Below are 22,000 nucleotides of genomic sequence, written 5' to 3'. Positions count from 1 at the left end.
TCTACGTTGTTTTGGAGGTGCTTATAACAACTTTGGGTTTATAGTCTTGTGATATAAGGATAGTTTTTTTTTTTTTTTTCTTTTTAAGACATGGTCTTGTTATGCAGACTAGGCTGGCCATTAACTTGCCATGACTTCAGCTTTTTAGTCCCTTCAGTTTATACTGGGAGCTTCTTGGTAATGGTTAACAGTTCTTTTCTCTAGGGTTCTTTTGTACCTATTTCATTCCCAGCAGTCCCCTCCCCATTTGCATTAAGATTTCAGATGCTTTGTAACTGTGTGTTAAAGATTTCCATTTATAGGCTTTCCATTTACATTGTGTGCCGTTTTCCTTCAGACAGTGATTTAAAGTTGATTGATTTAAAGTTGCTTAAGTTCACCTATCTTTGGAGTCAGGTGATCCTTCTGTCTTACCCTCCTGAGAACTGAGACTAAGAAGCACATCATGTGCCCTATACAACCACATACACAATTGAAGAGAAAAGAAAACAGAACAAAAATATCTTGGTACTGTCTGGACCTTACTGTATTTTGTCTCTGATATGTGGTCCACTATATTATGTATCTACATAAAGAACTGCTTTATGAGTTACAAACAGCTGTGAGCTGCCCTGTGGGTAATAGGAATTGAACTCTAGTCTTCTGGAAGAGCAGGCATTTATTTATACCATTAGGTATGATGGTGCATACCAGTAATCCCAATAGTTGGGTGGTAGTGGCCAAACCAGGACCACAGTGCTATCCTTCTTTATACTGTAAATTGGAGGCCACCTAGGCTACACAAGACCCTGTGTCAAAATAAAGCAGGCCCAGCAAGGTAAATGTGCTTGCCACTACCAAGCCTAATGACCTGATTTTGGAACCTATGTAGAGGCAAAGAGAGAACCGGTTTCCACAAATTACCTTCTTTCTTCCGCATCAGCTTGTAGACACACACAGGTGTACACACATGCATGCACACACACATACGCACACACAATATAAGCTCAAAAGAATAGCCTCATCCTTTTTTTAAAACATTTTATTTTTATTTCATGTGTGTGAATGTTTGCCTGATATGTGTATGTACCACGTTTGCAGTGCCCTCAAAGGCCAGAAGAGGGTATAGGCCAATGTGAGCTGTCACGTGAGTGTTGGGAATTGAACCTGGGTTCTTTGCAAGAGCATTAAATTCTCAACTGCTGAGCCATTCTTCATCCCCAAATTGCTTTATTTTTATCCTATCAAGTTATTGTTTGCATGTACCACAATTAATAACTAGTCATTGTTGATGAACATTGAGTTTGTTTCAGTATTTTGCTAATGTACCTAAGTTCTGCAATACTTGGTCTTGTATGTATCACATTGTATGATTAAACATATATGTATCTAAGGATAATATTTTGAGTATTATAATACAACTCTCAGGAAGCTGAAGCAGGAGGATTGAGAATTTGAGGGCAGCCTGGACTTGATAGTGGGATCTTGTCTCGAAAACCAAGCCAGTAACATACAGTTGAGAGGACCTTGAATTTGAGATTAGCCCATGTTACATATGAGTTCCAGGCTACTGTCGGTTATACATGAAAGACTCTATGTCAAAAAACTAAAAGAAAAAAAAAAAGCTACAGACTACCTGTTTCATTCTTAGCACCCATATCAGATAGCTCACATCTTCCTATAACTCCATCCTCATGAAAATCTAACTTTCTTCTCAGGCATCTACATTTATTTATATTCTCATTAATTAATTAATTAATTAATTAATTAATTAATTAATTAATTCTTTTATGCATGTGCACAAACAGCACACACACAGTGGCTGACTGAGTGGCTGAATGTGTAAAAAGATCTTGCCACTAATTAAGCCTGATGATATGAGTTCAGTCTCTGAGCCCCACATGGTAGAATGGACTTCTACATGTATCTTTTTGGTTTTTTGAGATGGGGTTTCTCTGTGTAGCAGTGGCTGTCTTGAAACTCTTTATAGACCTTGTTATCCTTGAACTCACAGAAATCCATCTGCTCAGACTCCCAAATGCTGTGATTAAAGGTGCCCAGAAAGTACTCATTTAAAAAAAAAAACCAAAACGTTTTTTGTTTGTTTGTTTGTGATTGATACCAGTGATTGAACCCAGGACTTTGAGCATGCCAGCTAAGAGTTACTACTATATGCTCAAGTACTTGAATTGCCCTTAAGTAAGACCATGATAGGGTTTGGTCAGTGATGAGTTTTTCAATTTGTAGTAGGTACTATTTTTTGTTTTTTCGAGACAGGGTTTCTTTCTGTAGGCCTGGCTGTCTTTGAGCTAGCTCTGTAGATCAGACTGGCCTCGAACTCACAGAGATTTTCTTGACTTTGCCTCCCAAGTGTTGGGATTAAAGGCATACAAACTCCCCCTTCTTTCATATGATTCCCTGCACTCTGCCAAAGGTTTGGTTATGAGTCTTAGTATCTGCTTTGATACACTGCTTAACCTCTTTCAGAGGCCCTCTGTGGTAGGCTCCTGTCCTGTTACTTGTTTTCTCCTGCATCCAATGCCCATCCCATTTGTCTTTCTAAGTGAGAATTGATCATCTTACTATGGGTCTTCTTTTTTGTTTATCTTCTTTAGGTGTATAGATTTCAGTATGTTTATCATATCTTATAGGTCTATATTAGTGAGTATATACCATGTGTGTCTTTCTGCTTTTGGGATACCTCATTCAGAATGATATTTTCTAGATCCTACCATTTGCCTGCAAATTTCATGATTCCCTCATTTTTTATTCCATTATGTAAAGATACCACAATTTCTGTATCTATTCCTCAACTGAGGGGCAACTGGGTTGTTTCCAGGTTCTGGCTATTATGAATAAAGCTGCTACAAACATGATTGAGCAAATGTCCTTGTTGCGTACTTGAGCAAATTTTGGGTGTATGCCTAGGAGTGGTATGGCTGGTATTGAGGAAGCATTACTCCTAATTGTCTGAGAAAGCGCCAGATTGATTTCCAAAGTGGTTGTTCCAGTTTACATTCCCAGCAGCAATGAAGGAGGGTTCCCCTTTCTCCACAACCTCTCCAGCATGTGTTGTCATTTGAGTTTTTTATTTTAGCCATTTTGATGGGTGTAAGGTGAAATCTCAGGGTTATTTTGATTTTCATCTCTGATGGCTAAGGATATTGAGTATCTCTTTAAGTGTTTCTCTGCCATTCTATATTCCTCTACAGAGACTTCTCTGTTTAGCTCCGTACCCCATTTTTAAATTGGATTACTTGATTTATTGCTTTTTTTAAAAATTGTATTTATTACACTTTATTCATTTTTTAATCCCCCCATAAGCCCCTCCCTCCTCTTTCTTCACGCATGCCCCTCCCGAAGTCCACTGATAAGGGAGGTCCTCCTCTTCTTCCTTCTGATCTTAGTCTATCAGATCACATCAGGAGTGGATGCATTGTCATCTTCTGTAGCCTGGTAAGGCTGCTCCCCCCTCATGAGGAGGTGATCAAAGAGCAGGCCAATCAGTTCATGTCAGAGGCTGTCCCTCTTCCCATTACTATGTAACCCACTTGGACACTAAACTGCCATGGGCTACATCTGTGCAGGGGTTCTATGTTATCTCCATGCCTTGTACTTGGTTGGAGTATGAGTCTCTGGGAAGACCCCTGTGTTCAAATTTTCTGGTTCTGTTGCTCTCCTGGTGGGGTTCCTGTCCTCTCCAGATCTTACTATTTTGTACTTTTTACATAAGATTCCATGCACTCTGCCCAGCAGTTGGCCATAAGTCTCAGCATCTGCTTTGATAGTCTGTAGGGTAGAGCCTTTCAGAGGCCCTCTGTGGCAGGTTTCTAGGTTGTTTCCTTTTTTCTTCTTCTGATGTCCATCCTCTTTGATTTACTGCTTTTTAACTTCTTTAGTTCTTTATATATTCTGGATATCAGCCCTCTGTCAGATATAGGGTTGGTGAAGATCCTTTCCCAGTCTGTCGTTTTGTTCTGACAACAGTGTCTTGCTTTACAGAAGCTTTTCAGTTTCATGAGGTCCCATTTATTGATTGTTGCTCTAAGAGTCTGTGCTGTTGGTGTTCTGTTCAGGAAGTTGTCTCCTGTGCCAATGAGTTCCAGGCTCTTCCCCACTTTTTCTTCTAACTGATTTAGAGTATCTGGTTTTATGTTGAGGTCCTTGATCCACTTGGACTTTAGTTTTGTGCAGGGTGATAAATGTGGGTCTTTTTTCATTTTTCTGCATGTAGACATCCAGTTGGACCAGCACCATTTGTTGAAGATGCTGTCTTTTTTCCATTGAATGGTTTTGGCTTCTTTGTCAAAAATCAAGTATTCATAGGTGTGTGGGTTTATTTCTGGGTCTTCTATTTGGTTCTATTGATCCTCCTTTCTGTTTCTACGCCAATACCATGCAGTTTTTATTACTATTGCTCTGTAGTACAGCTTGAGATCGGGGATGGAGATACCTCCAGATGATCTGTTGTTGTACAGGATCATTTTGGAGATTCTGGGTTTTTTGTTTCTCCATATGAAGCTGAGAATGTTTCTTTCAAGGTCTGTAAAGAATTGAGTTGGTATTTTGATGGGAATTGCGTTGAATCTGTAGATTGCTTTTGGCAGGATGGCCATTTTCACTATGTTAATCCTAACAATCCATGAGCACGGGAGATCTTTCCATCTTCTGATATCTTCTTGAATTTCTTTCTTCAGAGACTTAAATTTTTTTTTTCAAACAGGTCTTTCACTTGCTTGGTTAGAGTCACCCCAAGGTACTTTATGTTATTAGTGGCTATTGTGAAGGGTATTGTTTCCCTGATTTCTTTCTCAGCCCTTTTGTCTTTGGTATACAGGAAGGCTTCTGATTTTTTTTTGAGTTGATTTTATATCCTGCCACTTTGCTGAAGGTGTTTATCAGCTGAAGGAGTTCTTTGGTTGAATTTTGGGGGCCGCTCATGTATACTATCATATCATCTGCGAATAGTGACACTTTGACCTCTTCCTTTCCGATTTGTATCCCCTTGATCTCTCTGGAGATTGGGATTCTGGTCCAGATGCCTTCTGGAAAGTCCTGGGGCCCCTCCACTGGCCCTGAGAGGCCCGGTGCCTGGTGTGCCTAGCTTGTTTGGCAGGTCTGCTGGACTTTGGTGGCTATATAGCATACTGTCACTGAGGGTTTGGGTGGGCCGGACAGTCAGTGGCTGAGAGACCCTGAGGAGTCAGTATGGCCACTAGCACACCTGGGACCCTGAGAGGATGGTGCTGTGGATCTGGGACTCCAAGACCGGTACAGCTGGCAGTTGCCGCTAAGGGGCTAGGAGCCCCTCTTCAACCACTACAGACCCCAGGCAGTGAGCTCTGAGCTGAGAAGCTTGTTGAGTCAGCTGTGCTGAGGAGAGAGGTGTCCGAGAAAGGAGAAGTGCCGGGAGATCAAAGGATCATTTCTCTCCTTCCCCAAACAAGTCCCCGGGTGACCGAAGACCAAAGTTCTCACCTCATGTGATGTTCCTGTTGTTTAGAAAGCCTCACCATCGTTTTTCTGGCTTCAGAAGTCCATCCACTCACCAACTCAGGCATTCACCTCTTCGGCAGCTCAGAAACTATGTGCTAGTCTCCATCTTGCCTCCGCCCCCCTCATTTTTTATATTTTATTTTAATCTTGAGGTTTGTGTATACATATGTGAGTGAAGGTACTGTCATGGAGGTCAGAGTATAACCGTGGATCGTGTCACTGGTTGCCTAGACTGTCTGGCCGCAAGCTCTGGAGCTCTGTCTTGCCTGTATGCTTCCCCAGTGCTAGGACCTATGACTTCAAACTTGGGACATTCTTTCCATTCTTCAGTTAGTGGCCAATTTATATTTTTCTGCTTTTTTGACTGTGAACATTTATATACATTTATGTGTGTGTTTATTTTCCCCTGGTTCTGGGTATGGCATACAGGCTCTTAAGGATGGTAGGCAAGTACTCTACCACTGAACTGAGCCTGTTACTCTTGAGTATATCTATGAGTAGAGTTACTGGGTCATATGGTTATTACTCTTACTCTATGTAAAGAAATCTTTTAATCTCTTAGAATTTTTTTTTTGTTTAGATTTGTTTTATGTACATTGATTTTGTCCTCATGCATGCATGTTTACCTTGTGCCTACAGAGGTCAGAAGAGGGTGTCAGATCCCCTGGAATTGTAATTAATGGATTGAGTGCTGGGAACCAATCCTGGGTCCTCTGTATTCTGAGCCATCTCTCCAGTCTGGATCTTTTGACCTCTTAACAGGGTGTATTAAAGTTACTATCTTGCTTTTTCCACCAGTACTTGTTATTTTGCTAGTAGCTTTGATTCTTATTCCTTCATAACTGGGCACATTTATTTTTTATTTTTTTTTTTTTTGGTAATGTGTGTTGATAATACAATGGGTTGCACTTGTTTTAAAAATTATTTTATTGGGGGTTCCTTAAAGCCTCTTCAACCCCCCAACTCTAGGTAGGAGAGAGAACATTAATGGGGAGAGGGGTTGCAGACCCCTTCACTTCTCCTGGCTGTTTAGGGTCCATGGGTTCTTTTTGGGATCATACCAAACTCTGTCAACAGCAAAATCAGCAAGCATTCTCCACTGTCTCTTTCCTCAGAGCTGGTGTGCCACAAAGCATCTCTGCTGTCTCTAAACAGCCACTCATCACAGCTCACCCTTTCTCTTCTGGGCTCTTATTTATATCCCTCAGTGTCGTAGACCACACCTCTCTTCCTCTTCTTGCAGGAGGGAGGCCATTGTTACCAAGTGGCAAAGACCATGCCCCAAAGGAGGCAATTATCAGCTGTGGAAAAACTAAAATTCCACACTTGAGATTAAAACAAAAACATTTATATTACATAACTGGGATTTTTAAGAAACCAAAATTCCCATTACAAAAATGTAATCCATTTGTAATAAGTAAATGAAGAGAAGGCAGAACCAGTTCCATGTCCTCAGTTATATGGTTGATCCTTTTAAGTAAATAACTGAGATGTTACTGTCAGTGAATGATAAATGCAGTCATTAGTAGTTTGAGCTTCAGCTGTGTTATCCAACTTTGAGTCCTGGTTCTGCAATTCACTAAACAATTGTTATTCAATAGTGTGTGTAATGAAACCACAGTCCTCTGGAAGAGCATATATACACTTAATTAAGCCTTCTCTCCACCCATAAGTGAAAGCAGTCTTAAGGTTGAAAGATAATTTATATATTGGAAGGAGCCCCATCCTTTATCTTTTGAATAAAGGCATTATTCAGCATTTACATGAATTATTTCCATGAATTCATTCCTTATACTTTTTTTTTTTTTTTTGACCACTTGAGTGCCAAGCAGATAGTTTCAGGCATTTAGGAAGGAAAATTTAGTCTGATGGAGGAACTCTCTAAGCACCTTTGAAGACATTGCCCTTCCAGCAAAATGATACTGTTTTTTGTCACCTTGGATTAAGCAGAGGAGGTTGTTCTTCGTCCTTGTATCTTAGATACTTTGGCCTCTGCAAAATATCTTAGTATGTCCCCCCCCTTTTTTTTGTATGTACAAGATTGAAAGCTCAGACTTTTGAAATACGATTTTTTTTTCTCTGAAGGCAGGAAATTTGTGCTATTTAATTTGTGCTTTTTAGAGACATGGTGGACCTAGGAGCTGTCATATAGACAGTTAGATATCAGATTAATCAGGTATTATTTTTTTGTTTTGTTTTGTTTTTTGGTATTTTGTTTTGCCTTTTTTGAGATAGGGTTTTTCTGTGTGTAGTCCTGGCTGTCCTAGAATCACTCTGTAGACCGAGCTGACCTTATTTTTGGAGGAAAGATTTGGCCTGAGCTGCTATGTTGAACAGTTCCTAAGAGCTTCATTTATATTTATATGGTATTATGTTTGAATGCTGTTCTGAGTTGTGCTGTGCAATATTACCTGTATCTTCCTTGTATATCAAAGGAAAATTTTAGGTGGGGTTTATTGGCATGAGTAGAGTATGGCCTGTACTTCTAGGATTGATTTTATTTTGTTTGAAACAGTATCTCACTATGTAGACCAGGCTGTCCTTGAACTCCCAGAGATCTATGCTTAATCTCTGTCTCCTGAGTATTAGAGTTAAAGGCTTGTACTACCATATCCTTTGTAGTTTTGAGCTATTTTTAAATTATAACCATAATGAGAATATAAAACAAATTGAAAATTGTTCTAAAAAGGCTGTGTGTAAATGGTTGAGTCAAGGTAATTTATGCTTATTTTATCATTGATTAGCTGAGTTGTCATCTATTTAAAAAAAAAACATTTATTATGGATGTGTGGGTGCTGTGTGCCACAGTGCTGATATGGAGGTCATGGGTTAACGGGGTTTGTTCACCACATCATATGAATCTCAGGGATCAAATTCAGGTTGTCAGGCTGGGCGGCAGGCACTTTTACTCACTGAGCCATCTTCCCGACCCTGGTTAGGTTTTCATTTTGTGTTTAGGCATTGGCTTTTCAGAATTCTAACTGGATGATAATGCGTTGGATGTTTTCTTATCCATACTGATTCCCCATGTTTTGTCTGTCTAAAGTGTCAACCAAAGAAAACGTCTACACCACTGAAATATGAAGTTGGAGATCTCATTTGGGCAAAATTCAAGAGACGCCCATGGTGGCCCTGCAGGATTTGTTCTGATCCATTGATGAATGCGCACTCAAAAATGAAAGGTAATAATGTACGGTTGATTATTTGTTATGAAATACAATGTGGAGTCATAAGCTTCAGCTGTTTTTAGTATGTCTCATGATTTTTGTTTCTTCCATTGTTTTCTTTGGAAATTTCATCTTTTTAATAAAAGTTTGTTTTACTCTGAGTTTGAAAAGTAGTTAGACTAGGCATGTTGGGACTTGCCTGTACTCTCATAGCCTGAAAGGTTATGGCAGGAGAATCATGGATTTGAGGACAGCTATATAGTGAGGCTGTTTTAAATAATTCTCAGTTATACAATGGAAATGGAAAATTAGCTTTATCATTTATTGTATAGCCCCTTACCCCCTCTTATTTTCTTGGAGATGAGGTTTCACATATCCTAGGCTGGCCTTGAACTGATCTTCCTCCATCTCCCACATGCTGGGATTACAGGTATGTGCCACCCAGTTTATGTGGTGCTATGTGTAGCCTGGGACTTTGTGCATTGTAGGCAGGCACTTTACCAACTGAGCTCCATCTATAGTTTTGAGATTTTTCATTTTTGTTTTTTTGTTTCTAAAGACAGGGTTTCTCTGTGTAGCCTTGGCTGTCCTGGACTTGCTTTGTAGACCAGGCTGGCCTCAAACTCAGAGATCCATCTGCCTCAGCCTTCTTGGGCACTAGGACTAAAGGTATGTGTCATCATTCCCAGCTTAATGATTTTTATTTTATATGAATTGATGTTCTACATGCATGTATGTCTGTGAGAATGTTGGATCTCCTGGAACTGGAGCTTGAGACAGTTGTGAACTGCCATGTGAGCTCTGGGAATTGAAGCCTGGGCCTTCTGGAAGAGCAGCCAGTGAGTACTCTTAGCTCCTGAGCCACCTCTCCAGCACCGTAGTGTTTGCTTTTTAAATTTTTTTGAAAGATCTTATTTTCATTTATTTTTTTCATTTTATGTATGTGAGCGTTTTTCTTGCATGCATGTATACACACGAAAAGTGGTCCTGATACCTACAGAGATCAGAAAAGGTGTCAGATTACCCGGGACCAGGGTGTAGATGGCTCTAGGTAGGTGCTAGGAGCCAAAAACCAACCCCTGGTTCTCTTCAAGATCAACAAGTGCTCTCAAGATCTGAGCCATTTCTTCAGTCTTCAAATTTTTATTATTATTTATGTATGTGAGTGTTTTGCCTGCGTGTATGTCTTTGCAGCATGTGGGCACAGTGCCCGTGGTTAGGATCCTGTGAAACTGGAGTTACACACGGCTGTTGGTCACTGGACATGTAATTGAACCTGGGTCCTCTAGTATGGTAGGTAGTGCTCTTAACTACTGAGCCATCTCTCCATCCCTAATGCTTTCTTTTTTGGTTGGTTTCTTGATGGAATTAGGAACGTATCCTGAGACCTTGCACATACTACTAAACAAGTACAGTAAAGCTATTTTTTATAAGCCTTGGAAGGCTCCATTAGGATTAACTCAAGGGAAGTGATTGCTCTGGGAACATAAAGTAGCATGCGTGTGTTTTGATGCTGAGGGTGGAAGGCAACATATCATGCAGTGCCCGTAGTGTTGATACAAATTCTGTGCACGGTTCTAGGATGTGTGCTATCATTGGAGAACTATAATACACGCTTTTAAAATATTCACTCTAATTGTTGTGTTGGCATGGCACAGAAATTAGCAGCTGCTCCATTTGTATAGGAATGATTAAAGCTATAATGTCTTATCTGTGCATTTGATTACAGAAACTAATAAAATATCTTCTAAATAATAATTAGAGAAATTCACTATAAGAGCCAGGCATAGCTCAACTTCTAAAGTTCTTGCCTAACATGAATGAAGCCTTGGTATAATCCTCAACACCAAATAAATGGCATGTGGTAGCACAAGTCTAATTAGGTGGGAGGCAGAGGTCAAAAATTGTAAAATGGGTGCTAGGAACCGAGCTTGGGTCCCCAGCAATATGTGCTCTGATCCACCTCCTGTTTTTTAGACAGTATTCTGTAGCCAAGGCCGACCTCAAAATTATGGAGTTTAGGATGACCACGAACTCTGGATCCACCCGACTCCTGGATTGTAGGCAAGTATCACTAACCTTAGCTTAAGTGGATTTTTTTTTAACCTTTTGTTTTTCCCCTTCTTGAGACAGATTCTCACTATGTAGCCCTGATTAGACTGGAACTCTTCTGTAGATCAAACTGGTTTTAAATTTATAGAAATCTGCTTGCCTTTGACTCCTAAGTGCTGGAATTAAATGCACATACCCAGCCCTTGACTTATTTTTAGATATATCTCTTGATACAGCCCAGGCTGGCTTAGAACTCTGCCTTTGAGTCCTCCTGCATTGGGCTTCAGAGTTGTGGTATTAGTTGTGGCATGACCTCCTCCCCTCCCCATATGCCTGGATCTTTTGATACTTAGTTTGAATTATTTCAATCATTACTTTCTCTGTAGAAGTTGTGAGTTAGTGCTGGATATGGATGCTGGTAGTGTGGACTTAAGAGATGCCTATTCTTGTAATTCTAACACTTTTGAGGCCAAGGCAGGGTAACTATGAGCTTAAGGCCAGCCTAGGCCTGAGTTTAATGCCTCAGGAAATAATCCCTTAAAAAAAAGATTGTGTGTGTAGGTCATAGGACAACTTGGATTAACTCTCCCCCTTAGATTAGCTGCAGTGTCCTCCCACCAGCATTCACAAGCCCTGGCTGGCCTGGCTGCTGCTACCTCAGCCCACTGCAAGCTGTGCTTCTGCCTCTGTGCTTAGAACTTGTGAAGGACATAGCCACTTGAAAAAAGAAGCATCTGCTCCTGTTGTTCTGATCCTAAACTGTTCACCATGTTTGACTAACATGTAGACTGTGTCCTCTTACCTCCACCTAGGCCTCATGAGGCTAGAGGTCTCTTTCTGTTGGCTTCATTGCTGTATTCTGTGCCTAGAACAGAGCCTGGCACACTAAACTGGCTCTAAATAATGTGGACAGGACATGCGTATTGGGCAGCATAGAGCTTGCTTGCTACGTATCTGTTAGCTCTTAGTGTCTTGATGGGACCACGAAGGGTGCTAGAGCCAAGCCACTGATGCTGTTCTGCACTGTCAACCTGTGTTACTGTATGGACCAGTGGGGCTCCTGTGGGCTACAATGTGGGAGACTGGTCTGTCTAACATTGCCTGTGTTTGCTTCTGCTGCAAATTGAAAGCAGCCCCTGTGTCAGCTGTGTGCAGCAAGTGTCTGCATGCCCCAGCCCACAGCCACAGTGCCTAGGCAGGCTATGATGGTGTCTTTCCATTTTCTCCTCTGTGAGATGGAAAGAAGGAATATGCTGCATTGTGCTAAATTCCCAGGACACCAAAGCAGTGACCAGAGGGGATGTCAGCTATTAGACTAATATGATAGTTGGAGCCGGGTGGGGGTGGTGGTGGTCGCGCACACTGTAATCCCAGTAGAGGCAGATGGATCTCTGTGAGTTTGAAGCCAGTCTGGTCTACAGAGCAAGTCCAAGATAGCCAAGGCTACACAGAGAAATCTTGTCTTGAAAAAGCAAAAGACATGGAAAAGATTATACAAAATTAGTATTTTAGAAAAGAGATGTTGGAGATGGAGAGATGACTCGGTGGCTAAGAGCACACACTGCTCTCCTGGAGGACCTGAGTTTGGTCGGATGATTCTCAATGCTTTAACTCCAGCTCCAGGGGGATTTGATGTGTTCTTCAAGAACGTGTACACATGCACACATGCATGTGCATGTACACACACACTTAAAAACAAAAACCATAAAATATGTGTAATTGATAGATTGAGTTTGAGAATGTAGTTCTTTTTTTTCCTTTTCTTTTTTCTTTAATTTTATTTTTTTCTTATCAGTTATATTTTATTAACTCTGTATCCCAGCTGTGTCCCGATCCCTCATTCCCTCCCAGTCCCTCCCTCCCTTCCTCATCTCCACCGTGCCCCTTGCCAAGTCCACTGATAGGGGGGACCTCCTCCCCATTCATCCGATCCTGTTTTATCAGGTATCTTCAGGACTGGCTGCAAAGCTCTCCTCTGTGGCCTAACAGGACTGCTCCTCCCTTGGGGGGTGGAGAGGTCAAAGAGCCTGCCATTGAGTTCCTGTTAGAAATAGTCCTTGTTCCCCTCACTATGGGAAACCAATTGGTTACTGAGCTACCACAGGCTACATCTGAGCAGAGGTTCTAGGTTACATTCACACATGGTCTTTGGTTGCATGTCAGTCTCAGAAAAGACCCTGTGCCCAGATATATTTGCTCCTTGTGGAGCTCCTATCCTTTCCTCATCAGACTAACTCCCCTTCTTTCTTATGATTCCCTGTACTCTGCCAAAGGTTTGGTCATGAGTCTTTGCTTTGAAAACACTGCTAGTTAGAGTCTTTCAAATGCGCTCAGTAGACTCCTGTCATATGTTCAATGCGCATCCCATCTGTCTTTCAAAACGAGGATTGATAATCTTACCCCATGTCCACTCTCTTGATTATCTTTTTTAGGTGTATAGATTTCATTATGTTTATCATCTCTTATAGGTCTATATAAATGAGTATATACCATTTTTGTTTTTCTCCTTCTGGGATATTCACTCAGGATGATCTTTTCTAGATCCCACAATTTGCCTGCAAATTTCATGATTTCCTCCTTTTTGATTGCTGAGTAGTATTCCATTGTGTAAAAATACCACAATTTCTGTACCCATTCCTCCGTTGATGGACATCTGGGTTGTTTCCAGGTTCTGGCTATTACACATAAAGCTGCTATAAACATGGTTGAGCAAATATCCCTTTTGTGTACTTGAGCAAAGTTTGGGTATATACCTAGCAGTGGTATAGTTGGGTCTTGAGGAAGCACTATTCCTAATTGTCTTAGAAAGCGCCAGATAGATTTCCAGAGTGGTTGTACCAGTTTACATTCCCACCAGCAGTGGAGGAGGGTTCCCCTTTCTCCACATCCTCTCCAGCATGTGTTGTCCCTTGAGTTTTTCATTTTGGCCATTCTGATGGGTGTAAGGTGATATCTCAGGGTCGTTTTGATTTGCATTTCCCTGATGGCTAATGAGGATGAGCATTTCTTTAAGTGTTTCTCTGCCATTCGATATTCCTCTGTCGAGAATTCTCTGTTTAGCTCTGTTCCCCATTTTTTAATTGGATTACTTGGTTTGCTGCTTTTCAGCTTCTTTAGTTCTTTGTATATACTCGATATTAGTCCTCTGTCAGATAAAGGGTTAGTGAAGATTCTTTCCCAATCTGTAGGCAGGCGTTTTGTTTTGATGACACTGTCCTTTGCTTTACAGAAGCTTTTCAGTTTCATGAGGTCCCATTTATTGATTGTTGCTCTTAGAGCCTGTGCTGTTGGTGTTCTGTTCAGGAAGTTGTCTCCTGTGCCAATGAGTTCTAGGCTGTTCCCCACTTTTTCTTCTAACAGATTTAGAGTATCTGGTTTTATGTTGAGGTCTTTGATCCACTTGGACTTTACATTTGTGCAGGGTGATAAATATGGATCTATTTTCATTTTTCTGCATGTGGACATCCAGTTGGACCAGCACCATTTGTTGAAGATGCTGTCTATTTTCCATTGAATGGTTTTGGCTTCTTTGTCAAAAATCGAGTATTCATAGGTGTGTGGGTTTATTTCTGGGTCTTCTATGCGGTTCCATTGATCCTCCTTTCTGTTTTTATGCCAATACCATGCAGTTTTTATTACTATTGCTCTGTAGTACAACTTGAGATCGGGGATGGAGATACCTCCAGATGATCTGTTGTTGTACAGGATTGTTTTGGAGATTCTGGGTTTTTTGTTTCTCCATATGAAGCTGAGAATCTTTTTTTCAAGGTCTGTAAAGAATTGAGTTGGTATTTTGATGGGAATTGCATTGAATCTGTAGATTGCTTTTGGCAGGATGGCCATGTTCACAATGTTAATCCTACCAATCCATGAGCATGGGAGATGTTTCCATCTTCTGAGATCTTCTTCAGTTTCTTTCTTCAGAGACTTGAAGTTTTTCTCAAACAGGTCTTTCACTTGCTCGGTTAGTGTCACCCCAAGGTACTTTATGTGGTTAGTGGCTATTGTGAAGGGTGTTGTTTCCCTAATTTCTTTCTCGGCCATTTTGTCTTTGGTATACAGGAGGGCTTCTGACTTTTTTGAGTTGATTTTGTATCCTGCCACTTTGCTGAAGGTGTTTATCAACTGGAGGAGTTCTCTGGTTGAATTCTTGGGGTCGCTCATATATACTATCATATCATCTGCGAATAGTGACACTTTGACCTCTTCCTTTCCGATCTGTAACCCCTTGATCTCCTTTAGTTGTCTTATTGCTCTGGCTAGGACTTCAAGTACTATGTTGAAGAGGTAGTGAGAGAGTGGGCAGCCTTGTCTTGTCCCTGATTTCAGTGGGATTGATTTAAGTTTCTCTCCATTGAGTTTGATGTTGGCTATAGGCTTGCTGTATATTGCCTTTACTATCTTTAGGTATGTGCCTGTATTTCTGATCTCTCCAAGACTTTAAACATGAATGGGTGTTGGACTTTGTCAAATGCTTTTTCAGCATCTAAGGAGATGATCATGTGGTTTTTCTCCTTCAGTTTGTTTATGTGGTGGATTACATTGATGGATTTCCGTATGTTGAACCACCCTTGCATGCCTGGGATGAAGCCTACTTGGTCGTGGTTGATGATATCTTTGATGTGTTCTTGGATTCGGTTTGCAAGTATTTTATTGAGTATTTTTGCGTCAATGTTCATAAGAGAGATAGGTCTGAAGTTCTCTTTTTTTGTTGGGTCTTTGTGTGGTTTAGGTATCAGGGTGACTGTTGCTTCATAGAATGAGTTTGGTAATGTACCTTCTGTTTCTATTTTGTGAAATAGTTTGAGGAGAATTGGTGTGAGCACTTCTTTGAAGGTCTGGTAGAATTCCGCGCTGAAACCATCTGGCCCAGGGCTTTTTTTGGAGGGGAGACTGTGAATGACTGCTTCAATTACCTTGGGGGATATAGGGCTGTTCATTCTTTCTATCTGATCTTGACTTAATGTTGGAAGATGGAATCTATCAAGAAAATTGTCCATTTCATTTAGGTTTTCAAATTTTGTGGCATATAGGCTTTTGTAGTATGACCTAATGATTGTTTGAATTTCCTCAGTGTCTGTAGTTATGTCACCCTTTTCATCTCTGATTTTGTTGATTTGGATAGATTCTCTCTGCTTTTTAGTTAGTTTGAATAAGGGTTTGTCTATCTTGTTGATTTTCTCAAAGAACCAGCTTTTTGTTTCATTGATTCTTTGAATAGTTTTATTTGTTTCTAATTGATTGATTTCAGCCCTGAGTTTGATTATTTCCAGCCTTCTGCTCCTCTTGGGTGTATCTGCTTCTTTTTTTTCTAGTGTTTTCAGTTGGGCCATTAAGTTGTTTGTATGTGATGTTACGAATTTCTTCTTGCAGGCACTTAGTGCTATAAATTTTCCCCTGAGCACTGCTTTCAGTGTGTCCCATAAATTTGGGTATGTTGTGCCTTCATTTTCATTGAATTTTAGGAAGTCTTTAATTTCTTTCTTTATTTCTTCCTTAACCCAGCTGTCGTTGAGTAACAGGTTGTTCAGTTTCCATGTGCGTGTAGGCTGTTTGTTATTTCGGTTGTTGTTGAGGTCCAGCTTAAGTCCATTGTGGTCAGATAGAATACAAGGGATTATTTCAATCTTTTTGTATCTGTTGAGGCTTTCTTTATGACCAACTATCTGGTCTATTTTGGAGAAGGTTCCATGCGGTGCTGAAAAGAAGGTATACTCTTTTGAGTTTGGATGAAAAGATCTGTAGACGTCTATTAGGTCCATTTGATTTAGGGTCTCTGTAAGTGTTTTTATTTCCCTATTTGTTTTCTGTCTAGTTGATCTGTCCCTTGGTGAGAGTGGAGTGTTGAAGTCTCCCACTATTAGGGTTTTAGGATCAATGTGTGATTTAAGCTTTAATATTGTTTCATTTATGAATGTAGGTGCTCTTGTATTTGGGGCATAGATATTGAAAATTGTGCTGTCCTCTTGATGGATTTTTCCTTTGATGAGAATATAGTGGCCGTCCTTATCTTTTTTTATTAACTTGGGTTGAAAGTCTATTTTATTAGATATTAGGATGGCTACTCCCGCTTGTTTTCTGGAACCATTTGCTTGAAAGACATTTTCCCAGCCCTTTACTCTGAGGTAGTGTTTATCTTTGTTGCATAGGTGTGTTTCTTGGATGCAACTGAATGATGGATCCTGTTTCCGCAACCATTCTGTTAGTCTGTGTCTTTTAATTGGGGAGTTGAGTCCGATGATGTTGATAGAAACTAGTGACCAACAATTGTTACTTACTTTAGATGTGGTGTTGGTGGTGTCACTGAGTTTCATTGCTTGTCTTCTTTTGTTTTTTTTTGTTGTGTAGTTATCTCTTTCCTCTGTTTCCTTCGATGTAGTTGTTATCTTTGGTTTGGAGTTTCCTTTCTAGTAACTTCTGTAGAGCTGGGTTACTATGTAGATATTGCTTAAATTTGGTTTTGTCTTGGAATATCTTGAATTCTCCGTCTATGTTGATTGAAAGTTTTGCTGGGTATAGTAGTCTGGGTTGGAATCTGTGGTCCCTTAAGGACTGTATGATTTCTGTCCAGGCCCTTCTGGCTTTAATAGTTTCTGTTGAGAAATCTGGTGTGATTCTGATAGGTCTACCTTCATATGCTACTTGGCCTTTTTCCCTTGCTGCTTTTAGAATTTTTTTCTTTGTTTCGTAGGTTCAGTGTTTTGACTATGATGTGAGGTGAAGAATTTCTTTTCTGGTCTAGTCTACTTGGTGTTCTGTAGGCCTCTTGTATGTTTATGGCCATCTCCTTCTTTAAGTTGGGAAAGTTTTCTTCTATAATTTTCTTGAAAATATTTTCCGGACCTTTGAGCCTGCTGTCTTCTTTTTCTTCTACTCCTATTATTCTTAGGTTTTGTCTTTTCATGGTGTCCTTAATTTCTTGTATGTTTTGTGTTTGGAACTTTTCTGATTTTATTATTTCTTTGAGAGACGTGTCAATTTCCACAAGTGTGTCTTCGGCTCCTGAGATTCTTTCTTCCATCTCTTGTATTCTGTTGGTGATGCTTACCTTTGTAGTGCCTGATCTTTTCTCTATGTTCTCCAGCTCCTGGTTTTTCTCTATTTGTGTTTTCTTTATTGATTCTAATTCTGTTTTCATGTCTTGCACCATTTCCTTCATCTGTTTGAATGTGGACTCCTGGTTTTCAATGATAGCTTCTATTTTTTTGTCCGTTTCCTCTCTATATATCACTAATTGTGCCTCTATTTCTTTGGGTATAATTGCCTGTATTTCTATGAGAGCTTTGTTTATTTCTTCTTTATTTGCCTTCATTTGTGTGGACATTTCTTTGAGAGCTTTGTGCATTTCTTCTCTGTTTGCCTCAATTTTCGTGGTCATTTCTCTGAGAGCACGATTTGTTTCCTCTTGGTTAGTCTCGATTTCTTTGGTTATTTCTCTGAGGGCTTTGTTCATTTCATCTCTATGGGCCTCTAATAGCTGGAGAAACATAGTTTTGAGGTCGTTTTCTTGTATATCTAGTGAGTTGGAGTGTCCATTGTTTTGTGGGGTTGCTGGTGGGGTCATTATGTCTTGATTTTTGTTGGGAGTGTTCTTACGTCTGCCTCTAGCCATCTGGTTATTTATAATCCTCACTGGTTGTTCCTCGAGGTTGTAGTTTGGGCTATGATCCTCTCTTTCTGTTTTCTGGACTGTTTTTTCAGGAAGATGAGAGAGGTTCACTGCTTTGGGAGTGTGTACCGTGTTTTCAGTTTTGCCTAAGTAAGGAATGTGACGCTGGTGCTATTCTCGTGCGCTTTTAGCGGGCGCAGTGTGCATGCGCGGATTCTCTCACTATTGCAGTGGCCTGCAAGCCACTATTATGCAGTTTTGACTGAGATCCAGGGATTGTTTGCCTGGATTACCCTGGTGGACCCACAAGGCAGAGGCTTCAATGTTGGAGTTGCTATCCCAAGAATCCCTCTGATGCCCACACTAGGAGTGTGGGTGGCAGGGATCTCGTCTGGTTGCTTCTGTGGAGAGGCCCTGGGTCTGGGGCAATCTCTCCCTAGAAGGCTCACTCTCTTGCAGGACCAGTTGGAATGCACAGGGGTTCCCCTTGCTCACTACTCTCTGATTTGGTCCTGCTGCGGAAGTGCACGGGTAGGATAACAGTCAGCTCTGTGACACTGTGGCCACAGGACTCGGTGTCCACCTTTCCTGTGTGCTGCCTCTTTGTCCTTTCCCTCTGCCAGGAGGGGTTATGTTGACTGGTCCCTGGGTGGTGCGGGAAAAAGGTAGGATGAGTGTACTCAATCCCAGATCCCGGGCCCAGGTCTCTCTGCCAGAAGCAGCCTAGCGGTAGAACCTATGTTTGCTGATCCCAAGAGAGTACCGGGTAGGGTTGAGTGTCCTCAGATCCAGAGCTTGGGTTTCTCTGCTAGGGGCCGCTGGAGAGAGGGTGCTGTGTCCTTGGCAGGCTGCCTCTCTGTCCTCCCTCTCTGACCTTCTCCTCTGCTAGGGCAAGCTTATGGAGGTGCTCTCAGGGGGGTGCCAGCAGGGCTTGGGGCCTCTCAGTCGGATCCTGAACCCTGAGCCGGCGGCGTTTCTCTGCCAGGGGGGGGAAGGGGCGCCGGTGATAGAACTTGCTGCTAGACCTTATTTTGCTGGACCCATGATAATCTCAGGATGTGTAGAATGACCACAGTCCCAGATCCCGAGCTGTAGTTTGTTTGCTAGGAGCGACCGGCAGCACTGGAGTTCCAGCACTGTGAAGCCGCTGTGTGCCTCTTTATCCTTCCACTCCACTGCGGCAGGTGATGGCGGCGTTTGGGGTCGTGCCCGAAAGGATTGTGTTTTCTCAGCCCCGATCTCGGGTTGGGGTACGGACGATGTGGTCTGTGGCAGATTCTGCTGGACACCTCTTGCCTCCTCCGAAGAGGGAATAGGGATTTTGAGCTGGGCGCGCAGCTGCAATCAGTGCACGGCGCGGGAGCTCAATTGTGATGGTGGCCGGTACCCGTGGTCGGAGAGACTTTCCAGGGAAAGACTGGGTGACCCGTGAGCAGTCTGGCAACTTTTCTTCCCCGTGGGGTTTTTTTTGCGACTGGGACTCGCAGCCTTAGGTCCCCTTGTGCCCACCAATCAGCCTGGGAAATTGATTGGGACAAGCAGGCTTGCGGCACCAGCCCGGAGTCCCAAAGCCCGAGTTGCCGGTTCTCTTCCGGGTTCTGGCTGGGCAGCCGAGAGTGGACCCGACCGATTCCCACGCCGTGGGAGCCTCCCCTCACCTGGGAAACACGATCGATCGCTGTTGTTTTAGGGCCCAGAGTTCAGTCTCCTCGTCACTGCATGGAGTGTGTTTTCCCGCTTCTCAGACAAGGTGTTCTCCCGTTGCCGCCATCCTCCCCCCCCCCCCCCGAGAATGTAGTTCTATGTTAAGAATGCTTGCTCAATATGTGTAAGGCCATGGATTTGATCCTCAGCATGGGGGGGGGGTGTGGAGGAAAGGGAAGGAAGGAAGGAAAGAAGAAGGAAGAAAGGAAAGAAATAATGATATGTCCAAGGAATTTTGCACCTATTTTTGGCCATTGAGGCCAGGCAGCAGAGGGTAGGTTTGACATGAGAGAAGCAACAGCTTTACAGAGAGAGCCACAAGCCATCTATAGTTTAGGCAAGACATTCTGACAACTGTGTGTAGTTCACTCCTGGCTAGAACGTTGGTATCTTTGTTGAACAAGAAAATCCTTCTGCTGATCTGAAACCCACCTCTTCTCTTGCCTCACCTTGGCTCGGCTCCTCCATAGTGACGTGGGGCAGCTGGTGGGGGTTGTTGCTCAGTAGTACCTTCCCAGCATATGTGGCACCCATTTCCTAGAACCCTCATACCTACAGCATGACATTGAGCCATTGATCATCCGGTCATCATTCCTCGGGTATAATCCCCTCAACGTTGTCTCTGTAAAATGCTGTGAAATGCAGGGCACAGGGCCAGCAACTGACTACCTTTGATCACTAAGTCCCACACTGTGAGACGCTGCAAAATGAGATGCAAGTACTATCTGCATTTGTGGACAAGCTGTGCCGATTGTTGCCTGCAAGCTATAAATATCTGCCTCATCACTTAGAGCTCATTTTCTTTAGATAGAATGACTGGGCCTTACTCACAAAACATCCTTAAGGAAGGTATCTTGATTTGAATAACGTAGAAATGAGTGAAAAGAAGCTACATATCTTGATTTTGTGAAATGTTGGCCGGCTTCCACAGTGTCAAATGCTTGCTAAGTCTGACCTTAATGTTCTGGGACATTTCAGCCTAGTATCATGTATAAGTCACAGCATTCCAAGCAATGGTATGGGTTCTATGGCTTGAAAACTGTCCGTTTCATTAGTGCAGTTAATCGGTAACTTGTTCCCAAGTTCTCGGTATTTACGTTGGCTGTCCCAATCCTAATTTGTATTTATGTTTTTTATAAGGACAGAGCCTGCTCATTTTTTACTGATTTAGCTTTAGCTTCACCAGATTTACCTTTCTCTCATTTCAGTGTCTTGAAATGATGGTGGTCCTAACTGGGAGAGTTGCTTGTGTCTGTGGGACGCTTGGGGCAGAGGGTGGCTCAACCCTCCCATCTTCACCTCAACCCCTGCCCTGCAAAAGGCTTTTACTTATTCTTCCTCATCATCGCCCGTCACAACAGTAGCCAGTAGGGCCATCTGCAATGCAGGTCAGATTATGTTATACACACTCTTAGGACATCCAAACTCACCTTTGCTCATTTCTCCAGCCCTCATTCAGTCCTACTGAGGACTCAGGCTGTCCTCATTCACTCCTACTGAGGACCTTACACCTGCACTGGACTAGATGTTTGGTGAGGGCAACATAGCACATCGTCATCTCTGCCCTGAAACTGAATTGCCCTTAGATGGGCTGTGTAACCTGCTCACAGCCACCTTCCTATAACGCCATGCTTCCTGTTTCCAGAGACAGAGATGGAGCTTTTTCTTCCTCTGGGTGCATGTCAGCCTCCCTGTCCTGTGGATGTTCATGTGAAAGTGAAATTTTAATTTGACTTTTAATCTGGCAAGTGTCAAGTTACAAAGGCATGCCAGGGCTTAGCAGGACCCAGACATGTTGGCTCATGTTGACAGCTCTCTAGAATGCTATAAAATGAACATGAGTTCCCAGGGATTAGCTTGCATGTGACCTGTAGCTTATTTTAGATTTGCTGGTGGTGTTTGCTGGGTGGTTCAGCCACAAGTTTGCTTGTTTTAATAGTCGATTTTAATGTGTGCCCCTTGAGCTGCAAGGATATCATTTAACCTAGCTGCT

The 22,000-nt window shown here is 42.0% G+C and overlaps 1 protein-coding gene across 12 annotated transcripts in view; it reads left to right on the top strand.

The window, feature by feature from the left end:
* LOC129677894 (histone-lysine N-methyltransferase, H3 lysine-36 specific-like) overlaps nt 1–22,000 on the top strand; it is a 41,979-nt gene that overhangs the window by 13,100 nt on the left and 6,879 nt on the right. For 5 of the 12 annotated variants that reach the window (XM_055608566.1, XM_055608568.1, XM_055608562.1 and 2 more), the window contains exon 4: nt 8,522–8,657. In XM_055608566.1, the coding sequence (XP_055464541.1) occupies nt 8,522–8,657 (136 nt within the window). Of the gene's footprint in view, nt 1–8,521; nt 8,658–9,002; nt 9,936–10,619; nt 10,707–22,000 lie in introns of those variants that run through there. The other 7 variants (XR_008720291.1, XR_008720287.1, XR_008720290.1 and 4 more) reach the window with 6 other exon arrangements.

The sequence above is a fragment of the Psammomys obesus genome, unplaced genomic scaffold (assembly GCF_907164565.1).
Source record: "Psammomys obesus unplaced genomic scaffold, mPsaObe1.curated_primary_1811, whole genome shotgun sequence".
Lineage (NCBI taxonomy): Eukaryota > Metazoa > Chordata > Mammalia > Rodentia > Muridae > Psammomys > Psammomys obesus.
Note: the sequence above shows the minus strand (reverse complement) of the source record. Positions and strands in the feature narration are given on the sequence as shown.